At 42.2% G+C, this 21,719-nt stretch overlaps 1 protein-coding gene across 1 annotated transcript; it reads left to right on the top strand.

Moving 5' to 3' along the window:
* The first annotated feature begins 11,880 nt into the window (after positions 1 to 11,880).
* Positions 11,881 to 14,451, top strand: LOC148131625 (uncharacterized). The gene is made up of 2 exons (XM_087953977.1): positions 11,881 to 13,482; positions 14,049 to 14,451. Exons 1-2 carry the CDS (start codon positions 11,881 to 11,883, stop codon positions 14,154 to 14,156), a joined length of 1,710 nt encoding a protein of 569 aa, XP_087810103.1. The 3' UTR covers positions 14,157 to 14,451.
* The last annotated feature ends 7,268 nt before the right edge of the window (positions 14,452 to 21,719 follow it).

The raw sequence follows: 21,719 nt of genomic DNA, 5'->3' as shown, positions 1-21,719 counted from the left end.
GGTTGTTCCTCCTTTTGTAAAGGCTGAAACTGAGACCAAAAAAAGGCCATATTCTAAGTCCATTTGATTTTGTTCTGTGCAAATTTGAAGAATCCAAGAACATAATTGGAATGTTTGAGGGTCCTTGGCACTTTCTGAGCTTGGTTGCTTTCTTGCAGATGTTTCTTTACCAAACTAAAGTGCCTACAAAAAAATCACAACCTGTTCTGACCAAGGCTTCCGAGACCGTAATTAAGCACACGCTTAGTTAAAACAACTCTTGTTTTATTTCAACGCTGGGAATTATGTTCATTCCCAGCCAGTAATGAGTCCCAAATAGTCCCTCGAGATAAGCACCCACCTTTATCTCCTTTGAATTGCTGTCAACAACAAAAGTGCCAAAATGAACTATAAAAAAAACCAAACGAAGTATAAAGTCCACACAGAGCTTCAAGGATTAATCTGAACAGAACGAATGACTTTGCTTCCTGCAAAGGTTTCTTGACCTTTATACCTTATGGGAGGAGCAATCAGCTCCCAGCCTTACTCCCGAGTCGCCCCTTTTGTTTCAGCTGCTCTCACCTTCTAGCAGCTCTGCGCACACACACACTGGAAACAGGCTCCCCTGGTTTTTCTGCCTCGCTGCTGCCAGACTCCGGAGGCTCCGGAGTCAGCACCCCACTCCCAGATGGTCCTGGCCCCATGTCTGCATTGGATGCAGGACCCTCATCTGAGTCCTCTCCAGACTCCTGGACTGGTGCCCGTTCTTCCCCACTGTCTGATTCTGCTGCTATCTGCACAGGCTGCCAGCGAACCACAACACAACCAAACTCACTTCTCTGTTTGGTTTGTGTGTATGCGTGTTCATTTAAATGTGTTGTTGGATTCTATGCTAGCAATATATTCAAAAAGGTAGCCCTTGACCAATGACCACAATGGAGCCCTTAATTTCTGTCTGCAAGAGGAGGTGTTAAATAAATTTTGCCCCATTTTACGACTTTTCTTTCTACATTTGTTAAGTGGATCTTTGCAATTTGTTAGTAACTTGGTTGTTAGTAACATAGTTGTTAAGTGAATCTTGCTTCCCCATTGACTTTGCTTGTTGGAAGGTAGAAAAACACTGCAATGGTCATAAATAGGAGGCCGTTGCCAAGCATCTGAATTTTCATCCTGTGACCATGGGGATGCTGCAATAAGTGTGAAAAATGATCATAAATTTCTTTTTTCACCGCCGTTGTAACTTTGAACGGTCACTAAAGGAACTGTTGTAAGTCAAGAACTACCTATAATGCCAAGTTGCTATAAACAGGAAGAAAAACTCGAGCTCAAATTTATATTTCAGCAAAATTAACATTATTAACAGGATTATTGTGAAAGTGAAAAAGGAATTAGGTAAAATCACTTTTCCTTTGAACTCCCAGCTTTTCTCTTGAAATTGGCTAATCTCAACTGTGGACAAAAAAAAAAAAAAAAAAAGGGAAATGACACTATTGAACTTTCAGTTCTAATCTGAAAAACTAACATTTGAACGACAGGTTTATGATATAGAGTCAATTTGATATGCGCCAGAAATGTGAGGGTTTGATTCTTACCAGCTTTAGCTATTATGGCCAATGGAAGAGATGATGGAGACATAGTTCAGAATATTGAGGGCCTCAATGTATCTAATTCAATATAGATTGATGGAATAATTGTATTTCTGGGAAAACCCAAGACACTAAGCACTGTGACGGAGGCCAGATCAAAAAATAAAGCAATACAGGAATTCTATTTTATTGCTATAGGGCAGTGATGGCTAACTTTTTTGGCACCAAGTGCCGAAGTGTGTACGCTGCATCCTCAAAATGCAATACGTGTGTGCCCCCTGTGCATGCGCCCTGCCCAGGGGTGGGATTCTACCAGTTCGCACCTATTCGCTAGAACAGGTTGTTAACATTATAAGCAGTTCGGAGAACCGGTTGTTAGAAGAAATTACTGGCCTAATCCTGTAAGGAAGGCAGGAAGGAAACATTCTGGTGTTGCTTACAGAAACTGCCTCTCCATTAACCCTTATTACATTCTTGGCAGGACTAGACTTCCTGTCTCAGGAACTTTTCTGGAGTTTTCCCCCCCTCTTTGCTGGTACTTTGCTTGTGTGGAGTGACCATTCAAAGTTACAATGGCACTGAAAAAAGTGACTTATGACCATTTTTTACACTTACGACTGTCACAGAATCCCCACAGTTATGAGAGGCTAGGGGAGGAGATGCGTGCCTCGATGTGAGTGATATTGAGTTGGCCATGCCCAGCCAACAACATGACCACCAAGCCATGTCCACCCAGTCACAAGACCACCAAGCCACGCCCACCACCTAAGCCACTCCCACCACCTAAGCCACGCCCACAGAACTGGTTGTTAAAAATTTGAATCCCACCCCTGGCCCTGCCTCCCTGCCTCCCTGCGCATGCACATGCACCTTCGTGCCACCATGCATGCACACACAACTCCCATGCATGCTCCCTGCCCCTGCAGATGTGTGCATGACCCCTGCACATGTGCTCCACACCCTATGCATGCACGGCAGAGACCTAAAGACCAGCTGGCTGGCAGGAGGCAATCGCACACATGTGTGGAGGAGCTGAGCTGGGGTGACAGCTCACATGCCCACAGAAAGTGCTCTGTCTGCTACCTCTAGCACGCGTGCCATAGGTTCGCCATCATGGTTATAGGGTACAGCAGTGGTGGGATGCTGCCGATTTGGAACGGTTGTAGCGAGCCGGTAGTTCTGACCATCCGCTGCTCCCCACCTTACCCCCGCCCTATCCTGTCCTATATTTCCTTCTTTATGGCTCAGCTGATTCACGTAGGACAGCTGATTTCGACGCAGCTGTCTATTTACCGGGGCTACCCTAGAAAGTAAGCAGTTGAGCTTCAAATTGCTGTATTTTGAACACTGCGTGTGCACGCGCTCACAGAACCGGTTGTTAAACCAGTTGCAGCCCACCATTGGGGTACAATAGTAGATTTTTGAAAGCCTGCCAGAGTTCCTCTCTGCCCCCTCTTATGCCAAACACAATCAAGCTGGGGTTATTTTGAGTTTTTTTCCCCACCCTTTCCACTTTCCAAGGACTGAGCTACCATTTCTCCTCCCTTAACAGTTCATCCATCCTTTCATCAAAATTAACTCCACATTCTTTCAGTAAGGTATCTGGAAATGTTAGATTAGGGCAGGTTGTTCTAAGTCACTGCAACTGTTTTGGGTTGAAATGGTTAATCCAAATGGCTAGAAAGCTAATCGGAACTCTTGGAGTAGATCCTTAACTTCCATAAATGGATAGAATTGGGATGGTGAGTCTATCAGATAGAAAAGTGAATGGTGGCTTTGGCTTGCCATGCCTCTTTTACTTTTGATGCTCCTTTTTGTTTTTCCTTCATGAAAGTGAGTACGGAGCTACTGAGCAACTGGGCACAACCACACAACTGTATGTTGATTGGTCACCAACCTTGATCTGTGTAGAAATTCTAAATAGATTGGCGTACAAAGAACGAAAGGCACTCTAAGAAAATGGGACTTAGCTATAGAACAGGAGTGTCAAACACAAGGCCTGCAGGCTAGATCCAGGGGCTGGATGTGGTCAGATCCAGCCCGCAGGGCCGTCCTGGAAAATGTAAGGGGCCGGCCCGCGTCACTTCAGCCCAGTCTACCCAATGCGAAGAGGAAACATTGGGCCACTGTGGCTTCGGCCCAGTCTACCCAGTGCGAGGGGAAAATATTGAGCCAGTGTGGCTTCGGCCCAGTCTACCTAGTGCAAGGAGGAAACACTGGGCCAGTGTGGCTTCGGCCCAGTCTACCCAATGCGAGGAAGAAACATTGGGCCAGTGTGGCTTCGGCCCAGTCTACCCAATGCGAGGAAGAAACATTGGGCCAGTGTGGCTTCGGCCCAGTCTACCCAATGCGAGGAGGAAACATTGGGCCAGTGTGGCTTCGGCCCAGTCTACCCAATGCGAGGAGGAAACATTGGGCCAATGTGGCTTCGGCCCAGTCTACCCAATGCAAAGAGGAAACATTGGGCCAGTGTGGCTTCGGCCCAGTCTACCCAATACGAGGAAGAAACATTCGGCCAGTGTGGCTTCGGCCCACTGTATCCAATGCGAGGAGGAAACCTTGGACCAGTGTGGCTTCAGCCCGGTCTACCCAATGCAAGGAGGAAACATTGGGCCAGTGTGGCTTCAGCCCAGTCTAACCAGTGTGAAGAGGAAACATGCCAGCAGTTTGGGAAGTGGCATCAAGCTGGCCATGCCCACTCAGTTGGTCACACCCGCTCAGCCCCCTGAGGTCAACCACAGCCCTGATGTGTCCCTCAATGAAATTGAGTTTAACATCCCTGCTATAGAAAATACTCTGTGTGGATGTGGAGAAGAATAATCTGTTACACACAGGATATGGTGCAATACAATATTAAATAAATAATAATATAAAATAAAATAATAAAATAAAATAAAATAAAATAAAATAAAATAAAATAAAATAAAATAAAATAAAATAAAATAAAATAAATAAAAAATAAAATAAAAAATAAAATAAAATAAAATAATAATAAAATAAAATAAAATAAAATAAAATAAAATAAAATAAAATAAAATAAAATAAAATAAATAAAATAAAAAATAAAAATAAAATATAAAATAAAATAAAATAATAAAATAAAATAAAATAAAATAAAATAATAAAATAAAATAAAATAAAATAAAATAAAATAAAATAAAATAAAATAATAAAATAAAATAAAATAAAATAAAATAAAATAAAATAAAATAAAAATAAAATAAAATAAAATAAAAAAATAATAAAATAAAAAATAAAATAAAATAAAATAAAATAAAATAAAATAAAAAATAAAATAATAAAATAAAATAAAATAAAATAAAATAAAATAAAATAATAAAATAAAATAAAATAAAATAAAAAATAAAATAATAAAATAAAATAATAAAATAAAATAAAATAATAATAAAATATTACCCAGATTATTGGGGGGCAATATCCTGACTCTGAAAACTGCTTAGAGAGGGCTGTAAAGCACTATAAAGTGGTATATAAGTCTAAGTCCTATTGCTATCTCTATGATCTATTTTATACTTATTTTACTTGCTCAGTGTTGAATGATATATGTCTATAATTTGAAGGTGCTTCTGACACGAATAAAGTATGAATACTCTGGAGTTATTTTTCTTCCGATCTAGCTTTATGCATCTTCTCCATCTATAAATGGGAAGCCATCACCCACCACCTCTGCCTCCTGCAGGAAATACGGTAGAGGTAGTCTAGAAATGGAACCAAACCATTGGCTGCGATCTCAGGAAATCCACATGATCATTTTTGAATCATGCCCATAAGGATTCCTTGAACCTGCCTTTCTCAGTGAATTTGAGGTAAAAGTTTATCTTAAGTTAAGACTGGGAACGTTCCCACCATTTGATAGCTTACATAATTTAGATAAAGTATAATACTTTTATAATAAATTACAATAATGTTGACAAAGAAGAGCTGTAATGTAGCCATAATTTAGAAGCGCAAAATGTAGGTGGTTGCCTTCCTCTTTTTTAAAAACAAACTCAATGTCTTATCAATTTGCTTAAAACAAAAGATATCGATTTAGGAATATCTCAAAGGAACAGTCTCTTTGACATAATGTTTTCTCTACATTCACACACCCACTATACCAGAGGTCTCCAAGCTTGGCAACTTTAAGACTTGTGGACTTCAACTCCCAGAATTATCCAGCCAGCTATGCTGTCCACAAGAATTCTGGGAGTTGAAGTCCACAAGTCTTAAAAGTTGCCAAGTTTGGGGACCCCTGCATTATACTTACTGTCACTGGATCCCCATCTGATTTCTTTCTTCTCTCTGTTGCAACTCTTTTGACTCACAGCCAAATGGTGTTGGGCTGATTCTGTGTGTGGGCAGTTTGTGGTAAGCCAAAATAATTGGGTGACTTTTGGGGGAGGGGTTTGCTCTCTTCCTTTTGATGCATATCAACCATCTAGAAGGGAAATTACCTGCCAGTCATGGTGTCACAGCAGGAATGGTTGCGTTAGGAGGCCAGACTCCTTTTGGTTATTATCTCTTCCTTCTCCTAACCCAAGGGATTGAAGTCACAAACAGACCTGAATCACAAGTTCTACTAACAATTTCCCTTTCTTTCCTTTAGGCAAGAGATTCTAACCACCAAGTTCTCTTCGGGAGGTGTGTGTGTCTGTGTCTGTGTCTGTGTCTCTGTGTGTGTGTGTGTTACTCAATTGTTTCAATTCTTTCACTACTTCAAACTTGCATGATCCCAGTAGGGATCACAGAGTTCAAGCAGTTTTGATAGCCAAAAAAGTCATTCTTTTGAAATTCACATCTCTTTAATAGAAATTGATGGCTGGACTTTCCACAATCTTTCTTTTTAAAATAAATTTTATTAATTACATGTTAAAATATTGGACACTGTGTGACCGTCCTGGCATTATCTCTACCGTACACATTGAGATATAAAATGAATAACATATACACTCCTCCTGCGTCATCAGTTTTGAATAATTAATCTATCCAGTATATTCCTTTACATTTACAACATAAAACATCATACATTGCTAATTTTATAACAATTGTTCTGTCAACTGTATTCATTTATATTTACATATATAACATCAAATTTCAGTTCTGCATATCCTAATTATTTTCTGTTCCAACTCCCATCTCTCTGTTCCAACCATTGATAGAATCTATTCCAAATCTCGTGATTCTCTGTCTCTCCTTTATCATTCAGCCTTCTATTTCTGCACAAACCAATATTTTGTGTATTATCTCTCTTTCTGAAGGGATATCTCCATTTTTCCATAGTTGAGTGTAAACCATTGTCGCTGCTGTTGTGATATGTAAAATTAAATATATCAAACCTTTGCTGTACCTCTCTTTTATAATTCCTAATAAGAATAACTCAGGTTAAGTTCTAAATTTTGTCGAACCATTTCTTCCAGCCACATCTGTATCCATCGCCAAAAATCCTTAGCTTTTTTATATGACCACCACATGTGGTAATATGTGCCTAATACATGATTACATTTCCAACATCTTGGTGAGATATTACTAGATGTTTTCACCAATCGTGCCGGGGGAAGATGCCATCTATAAAACATTTTATATAAATTTTCCTTATATGATGTGGCCAACATTAATTTCCTATTTCCTTCCGACAATTTCTGCCATTTTTCCAATTCAATATCTAAAATTTTTGGCCCATACTACTATTGTTTCTTTGACTTGTTCTTCCTCCATTTTATAATCTAATAAATATTTATACAATAGTTCCACCATTTTTATTTATTTTTTATTTATTTTTATTTGTCAATCGCTTACAAAATAATAGGTATAAGTATATACATAGTTATGAATACATGAAATGGGTACATATAAGAAAAATAAAAGAAACAATAGGACAGGGATGGTAGGCACGTTGGTGCGCTTATGCACGCCCCACAACAGACCTCTTAGGAAAGAGGTGAGGTCAATAGTAGACAGTCTAAGGTTGAAGTTTTTGGGGTTTGGGGAAGAAACCACAGAGTCAGGTAGAGTATTCCAGACATTGACCACTCTGTTGCTGAAGTCGTATTTCCTGCAATCAAGTTTGGTGCGGTTAACCTTGAGTTTTTATCTATTGTGTGCTCTTGTGTTGTTATGGTTGAAGCTGAAGTATTCATTGCAATGTATGATTTTATATACCATACTTAGATCAGACCAAAGACAGCATAATGCAAGGTTTTCTAGGTCTAGAATTTCAAGTCTGGTGGCATAAGGTATTCTACAACGAGTAGAGGAGTGGAGAACTCTTCTTGTGAAATATTTCTGGACTTTCTCAACTGTGCTAATATCAGATACAAAATGTGGGTTCCAGACGGATGAGCTGTATTCGAGTATTGGTCTAGCAAATGTTTTGCATGCTCCAGTTAGTAGTGTGATATTACCAGAGAAAAAGCTACGTAGGATTAGGTTAACAACTCTTAATGCCTTTTTGGCTATGTAGTTACAGTGGGCTCTAGCACTTAGATCATTAGAGATGAGTATTCCAAGGTCCTTTACAGAGCTTGGATCATCAGCAAGATCTTGACTATTCAGCTTGTATGTTATTTTCTGATTTATTTATTTTTGCCAACATGTAAGACAGAGCATTTATTTGTTGAGATTTGAAGTTGCCATTTGTTTGACCATTCTGATACATAGTCAAGATCTTTTTGAAGGGTAGCGGTATTGTCTGTGGTATTGAACAGCTTTACATAATCAGCGAAAAGAACGCAGTTGCTCTTAATATGATCACAGAGGTCATTTATGTAGAGTATGAAGAGAGTTGGTCCTAGAACACTGCCTTGGGGGACACCACTATTGACAAGTACAGAATTTGATAGGACACTCCCAATTTTGATCATTTGTTGTCTGTTTGACAGGAATGCTTCTATCCAGTTATGCAGGTGTCCAGAGATACCATAAGATTTTATTTTTAGGAGTAGTTTGTTGTGTACCAGTGAATCAAAGGCTTTACAGAAGTCTATGTAGATTGCGTCTATTGTTTTGCCCTGATCAAGTTGTATACTCCATATGTTTTTGCAGTGTAAGAGTTGCAGATTACAGGATAGTTTTTTTCTGAAACCAAATTGTTTATTGGAGAGTAGGTTGTTTGTCTCTAAGTGGAGGATAATGGATTGGTTAATAATTGATTCCATGACTTTACAGGTGACACAGCATAAGGAGATTGGTATGTAATTTTCAACTAGGCTGGGGTCTCCCTTTTTGAAGATGGGGACGACCGTGGCTTGTGACCATAGATTAGGCAAGGAGCTGGTCCTGAAAGATTTTTCAAAGATTATGCTTAGAGGTTCGGCTATGGCAGTGGATAGCTTTTTTAAGAAGTAGGCACATTTTCCGCCTGGTCCATTAGATAGAGATGGTTTTAGATTGCGTAGTGCTTTTTCAACATTGTCTTCTGTAAAATCAATATGTATTAGATCATTGTAGTTGTCTGTGGTTAAGGAAATACTGAGCATGATCCATTGCTATTTACAAATACTGAGCCAAAGAATGTGTTAAAGAGGTTGGCTTTAATGGTGTCGTTGTTGCAGTCTTTACCATTAGGTCCTATCAGGGGTGGGATGGACCTTGAGTCTTTTAGTTTGTTGTTTACAAAATTGTAAAAAGCGCGGGTGGAATTGGTGTGTACAAGGTTTTCCTCTTGTTTAATGTGATAATTGGTGCATTCAGTCTTTATCTGGTGGCATAAATTTTTGTATCGCCTTTTGAAATTGGCAACGTGACCAGATTTGTTTTTCCGTCAGAGTGATCTCTTTTTGGAGTGAAGTTTCCTTATTGTTATGGGTAATTTGTTTTTTCTGGTTTTGGGAGTTGTTAATTGTACATATAATTTGATGACTCTTTTGACTTCAAGTAAAAATATGTTGTAATGGTCTTCAACAGTATTGCATTCAGTGAATAGAGATTGCCAATCAAGGGATAAGAGATCGTTGTGTATAAGATCATAGTTGCCTTTTTTGAAGTTATAATTGGGGATTATGTCATTGTGATGATTTTTGTGTGGGCGTACGTTGAGACAAAAGTCAATCATATTGTGGTCACTGCTGGAAAAGGGTTCTTTAGTTTGTATTCCGTAAATTAAACTCAAACTACTGCAGAAGATGAGATCGAGGCAGTTGTTTAGTCTAGTGTTGTTGGTTGCTAGTTGTTCCAGTCCCAGATTTGTTACTGCATTGTAGAAGGTTGCATGTATGGGTTCAGCTGTACATTCATTTAGGGTCCATTCAATATGAGGTAGATTGAAGTCACCAAGAAAGATAAAAGCGTGTGGGCAGGATGTTGCCCATATTAGTAGTGAATTTAGCTTGTTTACATGTTCGATGTCATAATCAGGTGCTCTGTAACATAGTAAGAATCGAAATGTGATATTTAAGGATAGTTCACAGATGATGGTCTCAGGAAGAGCAAGCTCCTGGATAACTTGGATGTTTTTTAGATGTAAGAACTTTTTATAGAAGATAGCAACACCACCTCCTCTATGAATTTCATGATCTGATCGGTAAACATGATAGTCTCTTACTGTGGCAATGGAGTCAGGGAGAGATGCGTTGAGCCATGTTTTACAGACAAATATGATGTCGAATTTAGCTGTATTTAGTAAGAGGAGAAATTCAGGTATTTTATTCACAAGGCTTCTTCCATTGTGTAGCTTGCATGTAAGGCCAGCAGTAGTTGGAATTGAGGTAGTTAGGGGCATGCGTGCCTAGTCTTGGGTGATGGTGGATTGGTTGAGGTAGGGCTGTGGTTGAAGGTTAAAGCTGAGTTGTGGGTTGTGTGACTTACTTTTGATACAGTCAGCATGGTAGTCAATGTACAGGTCCTTCTCTCCATTAACTTGATGAGGCTACACAATCTTGATGTGGCTACGCAATCGGTCCTTTGACTTTGGAAAGATAAATGTATTAATGACTCAGTGGTTTAGAAATCTGATTGCTTGCAACCTTTGAGCAAACTGCTTGCAGATGGAGATGATGTATGGGCGGGCACAGCAAAATATGGTCATCCTGTGAAGAAGAGGAAAGCTGAAATAAGATTATAAGGACAGCCATGGTTTTGCTTAGTGATCAAGTTGCCGATTCCAACTGTGGATGATAAATGAGGACTACCTACATATTTAGACACATAGATGCACACAAAAGTATTAGGTGGCTGCCTCGGGTGGTAAACGTGGGGTAACTAATTGTTTATGTAATTTATTCTCCATCGAGCTGCTGCGAGCATCCAGAGTGGGAGGTGCTCCAGTCTCTGCACTCACAGGCTGAGCTTTAATTGAGGAACGCTCCTCCCCGTCCATGTGACTCCCTCATAGCGTTCCCCAGTTTTAGCTCAGCCTCGCAAGAGACAGACAGCATCTAGCAAAGCTCCTTGGCCGATTCAGGATGATTAGCAAATTAATCTCAGGTTTGAAATTTCTGTTTAATTCTTGGTCCCTGCACAACTGGGTTGTCCAGCTCACTGTAAGAGGAGCGTTTTTTCACCCCTCAGGCGGAAGAAATGGGGGTAGAGCAGCACCTTCGTGCCCCCCCTCCTCTAACATTCTCCCTGCCGTTGTCTTCAAGCCGTTCTGCTCGCAAGCAGCGGCTCGTTTATTGTGCATTTTTTTCACGCTCTGTTGCTCCTTCCCCCCATGAACGCCTTGTTTAAGAGGAGAGTGATTCCTCCTCTCTGCCCCTTGTTCCGCTTCGTTTTCAGCTGTTTTTTTTTCTTGAGGAGGCTATTTTCCGCTTCTGAGCTTCGCACCGGTTATCGGCCGCCATTTTGAGCATTGCCTCGTGGCCAGCCACCATTTTGTTTGCAACTAATTTAGCTGCGGTGACTGTTTGGAGGCCCAAAGCAGGACCGGAGGCCTGTTTAGAGACCCCTTGAGCGCTTAGGCATTGTGGTTCCTAGCCCTATTGCCTACTGTTGTGACTTGTTGGCTATCCCGCAGCCTGCTCAGAGGCGAAGTAAGAGGCAGCACTAGTACCACCCATTTTGGCTGGGAGGCAACTGCAGGAGGTCCACCTTTTTTCCTTTTCTTTTTGGCCTCAGCGTTCATTTGGCTAATTTGGCTTGTTTTCTATAACCTCTTAAGTGTTTTTTCTGTTCAACTGGAAATAATTATTATAGTACACTCATTTTTTTATTATTTAAAAAAATAAAGAAAGAAAGAAAGAAAGAAAGAAATTAGTAAAAAAAATTCCAAAAGGGGGATGTGGACCAACTGTAGGACATCCGGCCTTGTTGTAGGTCGAACTCCTAGGCAAGCCAACCGCCTCTTTTGATTATTATCATACCTTACCTTTGTTCTTTTATTATGGCAGAGGACAACCCCAGTGGACCTTCCTTGAAGGCCAAATCAAAGACATACCATTTGCACAGGCAGGCCAAGGAAACATCCAAGGCCTCTCAGAGAGATGCATTAAGACGCCACAAGGCGCTAGAGAAAGAATTTGATAAACGATCAAGGGGCTCAGGTTCTGTACCCCCAGTGCCTACTCTTCCCACCCCATCTACCTCAACTCAACCCCCCACTCCTCCAGACCAGTTTTCTCCCCCCAGGCGCAGCTCACCCGCCCAGAGCCATCAAACCGCTGTCACACCAGCCACCCAGACACCTGAGGCTACCTTTACTCCGACAGCTGCGGGCCTACAGCAAGAAGAACCTTCTGCAGACCTGATTCCAGACAAGATAAGAGAATGGATGCAGCTGGCTATCCGCCAAGGAATCGTGGAAGGTCTCCAGCAGATGACCAGGCCAGGTTTACCAACGATGGTTGCTGATATCGAATCCGTTTCTGGCAGATCTCTCCCCAGACCGGAACCTCACCAGGGTCAGGTACTTCCCCAGGGGGATATTCCCTTTCCAGAAGGGGAGGAGGAGGAGGAAGAGGAAACAGGCCTGGAACACTTCAGGGAAGAGGAGGATTTTGATGTGGGGTCCGTACACTACTCTGAACCTCCTTCAGAGGTGGAACCAATGGAAGGAGAAATGTCGGAGGACGAGGGTATTATCCCTGACCAGCCCACCTTCGTGGGCTTGTTCAAACCCCACCTGTTCAAGTCCTTATTGTTTAAGGCAAAAAATATTTCTGGTCTGGTGGCACAGTCACCCTCTGATACTTCCCCAGCAACCTCTGGTGATCCAGATGATTCCATCTTCAGACAACCGGTTGTGGAGGCTGAAGTGATTCCTACTCCACCCATTTTTTCTGACATGGTAGCGAAACAATTGGCCTCAATAGGGGTGCCTCCCACCCCCTCCAGTCAGGATAGGAGATTTTTTAATCTCGATGCGGAGTTTTCCACCCTATTAGAGACTCCTGAGGTTGACGAACCCATAGTGGGGTTAGCATCATCCTCTACCCCAAGCGATGCCTTGGAAGCCCTAAAGCCAGAGGACAAACGGGCCGAGATGGCGTTACACCAGGTGCATCAATCTGATGCTTGGGCCATTCGAGCAGCCATGGCTGCGTCCTTCTTTACACGATCCTCCATTAGATGGCTCCATCAGTTAAAGCAGCATGTCTCCCCATCCAATACCAGGGCACACCAGGACATTGCCAAGCTTACAGCAGCAGCAGAATTCTCAGCTGATGCTACCTTCCATGCCATTAAGTTTTCCACCAGGGCTATCTCATCCCAGGTTATAGCCCGGCGTCCGCTCTGGCTCAAACATTGGCAAGCAGACGTCAAAAACAAAGTTAAATTGGCTTCTGCTCCCATCTCGGGAGGCAAACTCTTTGGCCTGGCCCTTGACCCTTTATTAATGGAAAGCCGAAATAAGAAAAAATTTCTTCCGTCTCTCTTTCGCAGATCTGAAGGCAGAGTATCCCAGCCCTTCCGGAGGGGATCCTTTCGAACCTCCTATCAGACACCTTTCGCTCCCAGGTTTCAGAGAGCCCCGCCCTTTCGGTCGGTCCTGTTAAGCCTGGATTCCCCAACGGGTGTTAAGGAAAACAAACTAAACAGAATGTGCAGCGAAGTCAGATAGGAAGACAGGTAAATGTGTGAGATAAGTTTTCTAGTTAACACGCAGTAAAAATACAGATACGCTTGTGCTATCAAAAATATTGTTTATTCCATTTAAGAATTATAGCATAGTCATTATAAACAGTCCATTAGTCATATACCAAATTCAGTCAAGTCTTGTCGAGGATACTCTAATTGCAAAGTCCGTGTCGAATAGCCAGTGTCAGTACACATATAATAAATCTGTCCAAAACTTATCTTCTCTCCATTGAGAAATATCTTCAAAGTAATCCAACACTTCTTCTCCTCCCGATCCAGCAAGAATGCAGTCTTCAATAAGCCAGCCAGTAAGAGCCAGAGAGTGCCTTGCTGCTTATATAGTACTTTACAGCTGCACCCTTAATTACATTCCTTTAGCTTAAAGTCACATACACTTTATCTGACAAACCATGATTCATCATTTTATTATCTTTACCCAAAACAGTTAGGGTAAAACAATGTTATCCCTAACAGGTCCAACCCCAGGATCGAACCGATTCCGATGATAGGAACAGAAGGGGTGCCAACTACAAGAGACCCTTTTGGGGCGCAGGTAGTAAACCTTTTTGGTGCCCCAGATAAGTCCCTCACTCCTCATTCCATTGGCGGATGCCTCAAACACTTTGCCGACCAATGGAAATCCTCTACATCGGATGCCTGGGTTAGGGTCACCATCAGATTCGGTCTCTCTCTTGATTTTCAGTCCCCTCCCCCCAAGCATTTCAGGACATCCCCTCTTTCCAAAGATCACACCAAACGTGGCCTAATAGATGCCGCTATCAAACATCTCGTTGAAATCAGGGCGTTACAGCCCGGCCCACCCTCACAACAGGGAAGAGGGTTTTACTCTCACCTCTTCATCGTTCCTAAACACTCCGGAGGGTGGAGGCCCATTTTAGATTTGAAAGGGCTCAACCGATACATTATCCGGCATAAATTTAAGATGCACACGCTACAGTCTATTCTTCAGGGTACCAAGAAGGAAGTCTGGCTCACTTCCATCGACCTCTCTGAGGCATACCAGCACATCGCTATTTGACCCTCCTGTTTCAAATTTCTGTGATTTTGCTGTAACAGTCAACACTTTCAATATGTGGCCCTTCCCTTTGGTCTGGCCTCGGCCCCGAGGACCTTTACCAAGGCCTTGCGGCTCTGGCGGCTCACCTTAGAGATTTCCCCATCCGTATTCACAGTTATCTGGATGGCATCCTTATTCTGTCCCCTTCCAAACGCCAAGCAGAAGGGGACTCCAGAACCACCCTCTCTGCTGTCCAGGCACACGGGTTTCTCGTTAATTGGGAAAAGAGCCAGTTATCCCCATCTACCTGAATAGCACACCTGGGGACAGTGATTGATTCGGTTAAGGGAAGGGTCTTCCTATCTCCCGAAAGATTTCTCAGCATCCAGAAATCGGTCAGGGAGATCAGGCGAGCAAAAGAGGTGGCATTACTGGATTTATCAAAATTGCTTGGAAAATTGGTTTCATGCATTTCCGTTGTTCCCTGGGCCCGTTTGCATACCAGATCCCTTCAGTGGTTCCTACTTCCATATCTGCGATCAGGAAGAAGCAACTCAAAGACCGTGGTGAAGGTACCTCCAAAGGTCCTTGCGTCCCTCCTCTGGTGGACCTAACCTGCCGTCAACAGTGGGCATTAGTTCAAGGAGCCCCAGCGAGTCACCCTCACCACAGACGCCAGCCTATCTGGATGGGGCGCTCATCTCCACTCGCTCTCAGCTCAGGGCACATGGTCAGCAGCCGAGCGACGGTGCAGCATAAACTGGCTGGAGCTTCACGCCGTATACCTGGCCCTACGCAGCTTTCTCCCCCAGGTACGTGGACGCCACGTCCTCACTCTGACAGACAACATCACAGCCAAGGTGCACATCAACAGACAGGGGCGCACACATTCCATTCGGCTCATGAGGGAGGCCGAGCGTCTCCGTCACTGGGTGGAAACCAACCTCTTATCCATCAGGGCAGATCCCATCTCAGGGGCCTCAAACATTCAGGCAGACTGGTTGAGCAGGGCCACTGTAGAACAGTCAGAGTGGTGCCTGCACCCCTCCCTGTTCAGGGAAGCCTCAGTAATCTTTGGCCAACCACTAGTGGATCTATTCGCATTACCGCTCAATGCCCAGCTCCCGAGATTCTTCTCGAGGTACCCTGCTCAGGGGGCAGAGAACCACAACGCCCTATGCTGTCCTTGGCCCACAGGGCTTCTATATGCATTTCCCCCACTTCCGTGATCCCCAGAGTGATCCAAAAGCTGATTCATGAGAGGGCGGAACTCCTTCTGGTTACCCCATACTGGCCAAGGAGACCATGGTTTGCGGACCTGCGCAACCTGTCAGTGGCCCTCCCCTGGAGGACCCCACCGGACAGAGTCTCGTTATCCCAGGGACCCCTCCTGCACCCGAACCCGCAGTGGCTTCAGCTAGCCATCTGGAGGTTGAGCAGGACCGTTTAAGGAAAGAAGGGTGTGCCAACCAAGTTATCGATACCATTCTGGCAGCAAGACGGTCCTCAACCACCCGTATATATAATGCCACATGGAACATCTTTTGCAGATGGTGCCACAAGTCACATATTGATCCACTCTCCCCATCTATTACGCAAATATTAGCCTTCATGCAAGAGGGACTAGATAAGGGGTTAGTCCCTAACACCTTGAGACGACAGGTTGCAGCCTTATCAACCGTCATCTCCTGTGGCAATATTGGTTCGCTTTCACACCATCCTCGTATCCGAGCGTTCCTTAGAGGAGCTACCAATTTGCATCCTCCAGTGGTACACTGATACCCAACCTGGGATCTTAATAAGGTCCTCTTGTCACTTACTAATCTTCCTTTTGAACCTATAAGGGAGACATCTCTCCAATTCCCTGGTGGCAGTCACATCTGCTCGTCGGATATCTGAAATCGCAGCTCTGTCCATCAGAAAGGACCTCTGCATTTTTCACACTGATCGGGTGGTCCTACGACCAGACCCTTTCTGCCCAAGGTTAACTCAGCCTTTCACAGATCGCAGAACTCATTCTCCTAACTTTTGCCCCAGACCCTCTCGAGAGAGGGAACGACAGTGGCATACTCTGGGTGTCAGGCGTGCGCTACATGTTTATATCAGCCGCACTCAGCCTTTCAGGAGGTCGGAATCATTATTCCTTTCATTTCAACCTAAGACGCTGGGTTTCAAAGTATCTCCGTCAACTATAGGCCGTTGGATCAGAACAACAATCTCCAAGACCTACTTGGTTCAGGCACTTCCTGTTCCCAGCGGAATAACCACACATTCCACAAGGAGTGCGGTTACCTCAGCAGCTTGGGCTACTCAGGCATCGATTAATGACATCTGTCGAGTGGCCACCTGGTCGTCCCTGTCACCCTTCATTCGTCATTTCAAGATCGATGTGTTTGCCTCAGCAGAAGCGTCCTTTGGCAGGCGAGTCTTACAACAAGTTGTCCGAGAACCAGAGGAGATTCTGACCTAGACGGAGTCCCTCCCGTAGGACAAGCCATGCTTTGGTATGTCCCACTCTGGATGCTCGCAGCAGCTCGATGGAGAAGGGGTGTTGGTACTTACCTGATACGCCCTTTCTTGTCGAGTTGCGTAGAGCATCCAGCCCCACCCTAATTTAGCCATCTGGTGGGGAATCCTGTTTCAGCCAATGAATCAATGAGTCAAGGAGTTAATGTTTATGGCAATAGTTAGGATGAGATGATAGTTGTTTGTCTTCTCGTCTTTGTAAAACTGGGGAATGCTACGAGGGAGTCACATGGATGGGGAGGAGCATTCCTCAATTAAAGCTCAGCCTGTGAGTGCAGAGACTGGAGCACCTCTCACTCTGGATGCTCTACGCAGCTCGACGAGAAAGGGCGTATCAGGTAAGTACCAATGCCCCTTCTGGTAATCCAGTGGATAGAACGAGTATTGCAAACAAACTGTATTGCAGGCAAATTCTGCTCACAACCTGGAGTTTGATCTTGACCAGCTCAAGGTTGACTCAGCCTTCCATCCTTTCAAGGTTGATAAAATGAGGACCCGTAGTGTAGGGGGCAATATACTGACATTGTAAACTGCCCAGAGAGTCCCGTAAAGCACTATGGGGTGGTCTATAAATCAAGGTGTTTTTGCTATATGCCCGAAAGTGTTGACCTGGCTTTGAATGCTAACATCTGTGTCTCTCTCTCTGTGTGTATCACGCTATGTCTGTGTCTATATCAGGGGTCCCCAAACTTGGCAACTTTAAGACTTGTGGACAAAGCAAAGCTGGCTGAGGTATTCTGGGAGTTAAAGTCCACAAGTCTTAAAGTTGCCAAGTTTGGAGACCTCTGGTCTATATACTTGGATATATGCCTCTATTTCTGGTTGTAAAGTCTCTTAACCTAATAGAGATATATGTTCAGAATAATTCCCATCTTTTCTTGTAATAAGAAAATGTGCCTCCCTTGTATGGTCCTTTCCAGGCTTGGACTGTGGTTGTCTGGTTGAGGATTCACATTGAGAAATGAATTGGCCAGAGAGAACAATTCAAAAGTAGTCTGACGAAGAGATGGCAAGCATTACGGAAGCACAGTGATGCAAGATCAAAGTCCCCCACAGTGCCAATCCATCTCCCCAGGCAAGGAACTGTTGTTCAACTTCCAAAACAGGTGACTGAGGCACAGGGAGGTAATGTAGTATGGTGTGGTGTGGTGATTCAGCATCCTGCCACAACACACAAAAGTCCCCAGCAGCTGTTGAATTCAGGCTTTTCAAAACAACGCTTTTGAAAGAGCACAAAACCATGTCCAAAAGTTACCTAACCAAGAGCAACAATGCAGTTCTTCAGTGCAGAAGGAGTCTGCCTCCAGCTGTCCTGCACAGCTGTCCTCCAGGGTCTGTCCCCGTTTCTCAGTTGGCAAACTTTTGGGAACTGGAATGGAGATCTGGCAGGTACAATGGAGAGATAGATTGGAAAGGTCGAGGTGATCCCACTGTTGTGCTCAGAATGGCCTCTGGAGGATGATATCCAGGAAATATTACTGCCATTGAAAGCGTAGCAGAATAACAGAGTTGATAGGGACCTTGGAGGTCTTCCAGTCCAACCCTCTACTTGACAGGAGATCCTATACCATTCTGGATAAATAGTTGTCCATCTCTTCTTGAAAACCTCCAGCGATGGAGCATCCACAACTTCCAGAGGCAAACCTTTCCACTGATTAATTGTTCATGCTGTCCATCTATCTATCTATCTATCTATCTATCTATCTATCTATCTATCTATCTATCATCTCTATCAACTCTCTATCTATCTCTATCATCTATATATCTATCATCTATCTCTATCATATCTATCTATCATATCTATCTATCATCTATCTATATCTATCTATCTATCTATCTATCTATCTATCTATCTATCTATCTATCATCTCCATCATCTCTATCATCTATCTATCTATCTAGCTATCATCTCCATCATCTCTATCATCTATCTATCATCTATCATCTATCTATCTATATCTATCTATCATCTATCTATCTATCTATCTATCTATCTATCTATCTATCTATCTATCTATCTATCTATCTATCATCTCTATCTATCTATCTATCTATCATCTATCTATCTATCTATCTATCTATCTATCTATCTATCTATCTATCTATCTATCTATCTATCTATCATCTCCATCATCTCTATCATCTATCATCTATCTATCTATCTATCTATCTATCTATCTATCTATCTATCTATCTATCTATCTATCTATCTATCTATCTATCTATCTCTGTCTGTCTGTCTGTCTGTCTGTCTGTCTGTCTGTCTGTCTGTCTTCTGTCTGTCTTCTATCTATCTATCTATCTATCTATCAATCATCTATCTCTATCTATCTATCTATCATCTATCTATCTATCTATCTATCTATCTATCTATCTATCTATCTATCTATCTATCTATCTATCTATCTATCATCTCACTCTCTATCTCTATCTATCTATCTATCTATCTATCTATCTATCTCTATCATCTATCTCTATCTATCTCTATCATCTCTATTTATCATCTATCTATCTATCTATCTATCTCTATCATCTATCTATCTATCTCTATCATCTCTATCTATCATATCTATCAATCATCTATCTATCTACTTATCATATCTATCATCTATCTATCTATCTATCTATCTATCTATCTATCTATCTATCTATCATCTATCTATCTATCTCTATCTATCTATCTATCTATCTATCTATCTATCTATCTATCTATCTATCTATCATCTATCATCTATCTATCTATCTATCTATCTATATCATTATCTATCTATCTATCTATCTATCTATCTATCTATCTATCTATCTATCTCTATCATCTATCTCTATCTATCTATCATCTATCTATCATCTCTATATCTTCTACATCATTATTATCATCTATATCTATCTATCTATCTATCTATCTATCTATCTATCTATCTATCTATCTATCTATCTATCTATCTATCTATCTACTATCTATCTATCTCTATCATCTATCTATCATCTATCTCTATCATCTATCTCTATCATCTCTATCTATCATATCTATCAATCATTATCTACTTATCATTTCTATCATCTATCTATCTATCTATCTATCTATCTATCTATCTATCTATCTATCTATCTATCTATCTCTATCAACTGTCTATCTATCTATCTCTATCATCTATCTCTCATCTATCTCTATCTATCATCTCTATCTATCTATCTATCTATCTATCTATCTATCTATCTATCTATCTATCTATCATCTACTGCATTTATCCATTTTTCAAAGAAAAAAAAAGAGTTTCTAGGTGACAGATATGAACTGAATACAGTTCCCACTTCATTCTTTTTTTCCGCTCCTCCTCTTCCGCCACCACCACTTTTCCCCCATTCAGCTGAAACGGATGCAGTGGTCAAATTAACCTAGCAAGAAGAGACCCTTTCCCGTATCATTCATTCTGGTATCAGTCATTCTGATATTTTAGAGGTAGGTGTGAAAACCCTTACTGAGATTTTATCTTTAACACAGATCAGAGAAAAGCGATGATAAAAAAAATTCAGTGCAAATCTAGGACATCTAGGAGATGCCCGAATTTTTAACATCGGAAGTTTATTTTATTTCATTTAATAAATTAATGCCCCACCTTTCTCCAGGGATTTCAAAAGCACGGATGCGCTCCTTTCTCCTCCACAACAGGAACAGCTAGGTGAGGTCAGTAGAATATGCACGCGGGCCAAAGTCCCCCAAGGAATTTCTGTAGATGAGGTCTTGGCTTGCCCCACTCCTTACTTTCCCCACTACCCTATTCTGGCTCTTGCACACAGAAGGAACAACTGACCCAAAGTCCTCCAGTGACCAAGAAAGAACCAGATCTCAGGTTTCTGTGCTTCTAGCCCAACACCTTCTAAAACACAATGTTTCACACAATTCAGACAGGTGCAGTGGCTGCATAGAATTAAAGCTATTTACCTCTCCTAGAATAACCTGCTATTCCTGGTGTGTTGGACTTCAACTCCCATAATTCCTCAAGGCCTTTAAAATCTGAAGTTCAGCAGATTGGGTGGACATCAGGTTGGGGCAGAGGAAGACTGCTGTAGAGAATACCTCATCTTGTCCACCAAGTTGAATCATGTTCTACAGAAGTTGTCCCCTGCCCAAACTTGATGTTCTTCAGGTGCTCACCTCTCCTCTCTAGGATCCCATCAAGGTCCATTATTGAGGCCAAACTCATTCCTTGTCAGATGAAGTTGAAGATAATAGAGAACTGGAAGTTGGGGGCTATTCTTTTACTTAGTTCCCTGAATGGGGAAGATCCAGATCCACCCAAACAGCAGTCTGGCCTATTGGATTAAATATTCCATGTCCCCCAGCAGGAGCAGAACTGAAGAGCTAGGAAACGGTGGGAGTTCTAATACAAGACCTCTGAAGGAACTAAATTAGAGAAGATTTTGGAACAGGGATATTCTGAAACCAAACCTCAAAAGGCAAAAGTTGAGCTTCTCTGTTTAAGTAATGTATGCACACTGAAGTTCTACAAAAATTGATCAGAGTTTCATTTCCAATTTTCATCTTTCAGTTCTGGCAACAGAAAGAATATTGGGGTAAAATTGTCTTCATTCTCACGGTT

This window comes from Notechis scutatus, chromosome 2, assembly GCF_049901735.1.
Source record: "Notechis scutatus isolate UNSWTSFEM ecotype Mainland chromosome 2, rNotScu1.2, whole genome shotgun sequence".
NCBI classification, from domain to species: domain Eukaryota; kingdom Metazoa; phylum Chordata; class Lepidosauria; order Squamata; family Elapidae; genus Notechis; species Notechis scutatus.
This window is presented reverse-complemented; position numbering and strand designations above follow the sequence as displayed.

Coding starts and splice junctions, on each gene's coding strand:
- LOC148131625 (XM_087953977.1), top strand. CDS start 11,881: ATGGCAGAGGACAACCCCAGTGGACCTTCCTTGAAGGCCAAATCAAAG. Junction 13,483..14,048: donor GAGCCCCGCCCTTTCGGTCG/GTCCTGTTAAGC, acceptor TATCCCTAACAG/GTCCAACCCCAGGATCGAAC.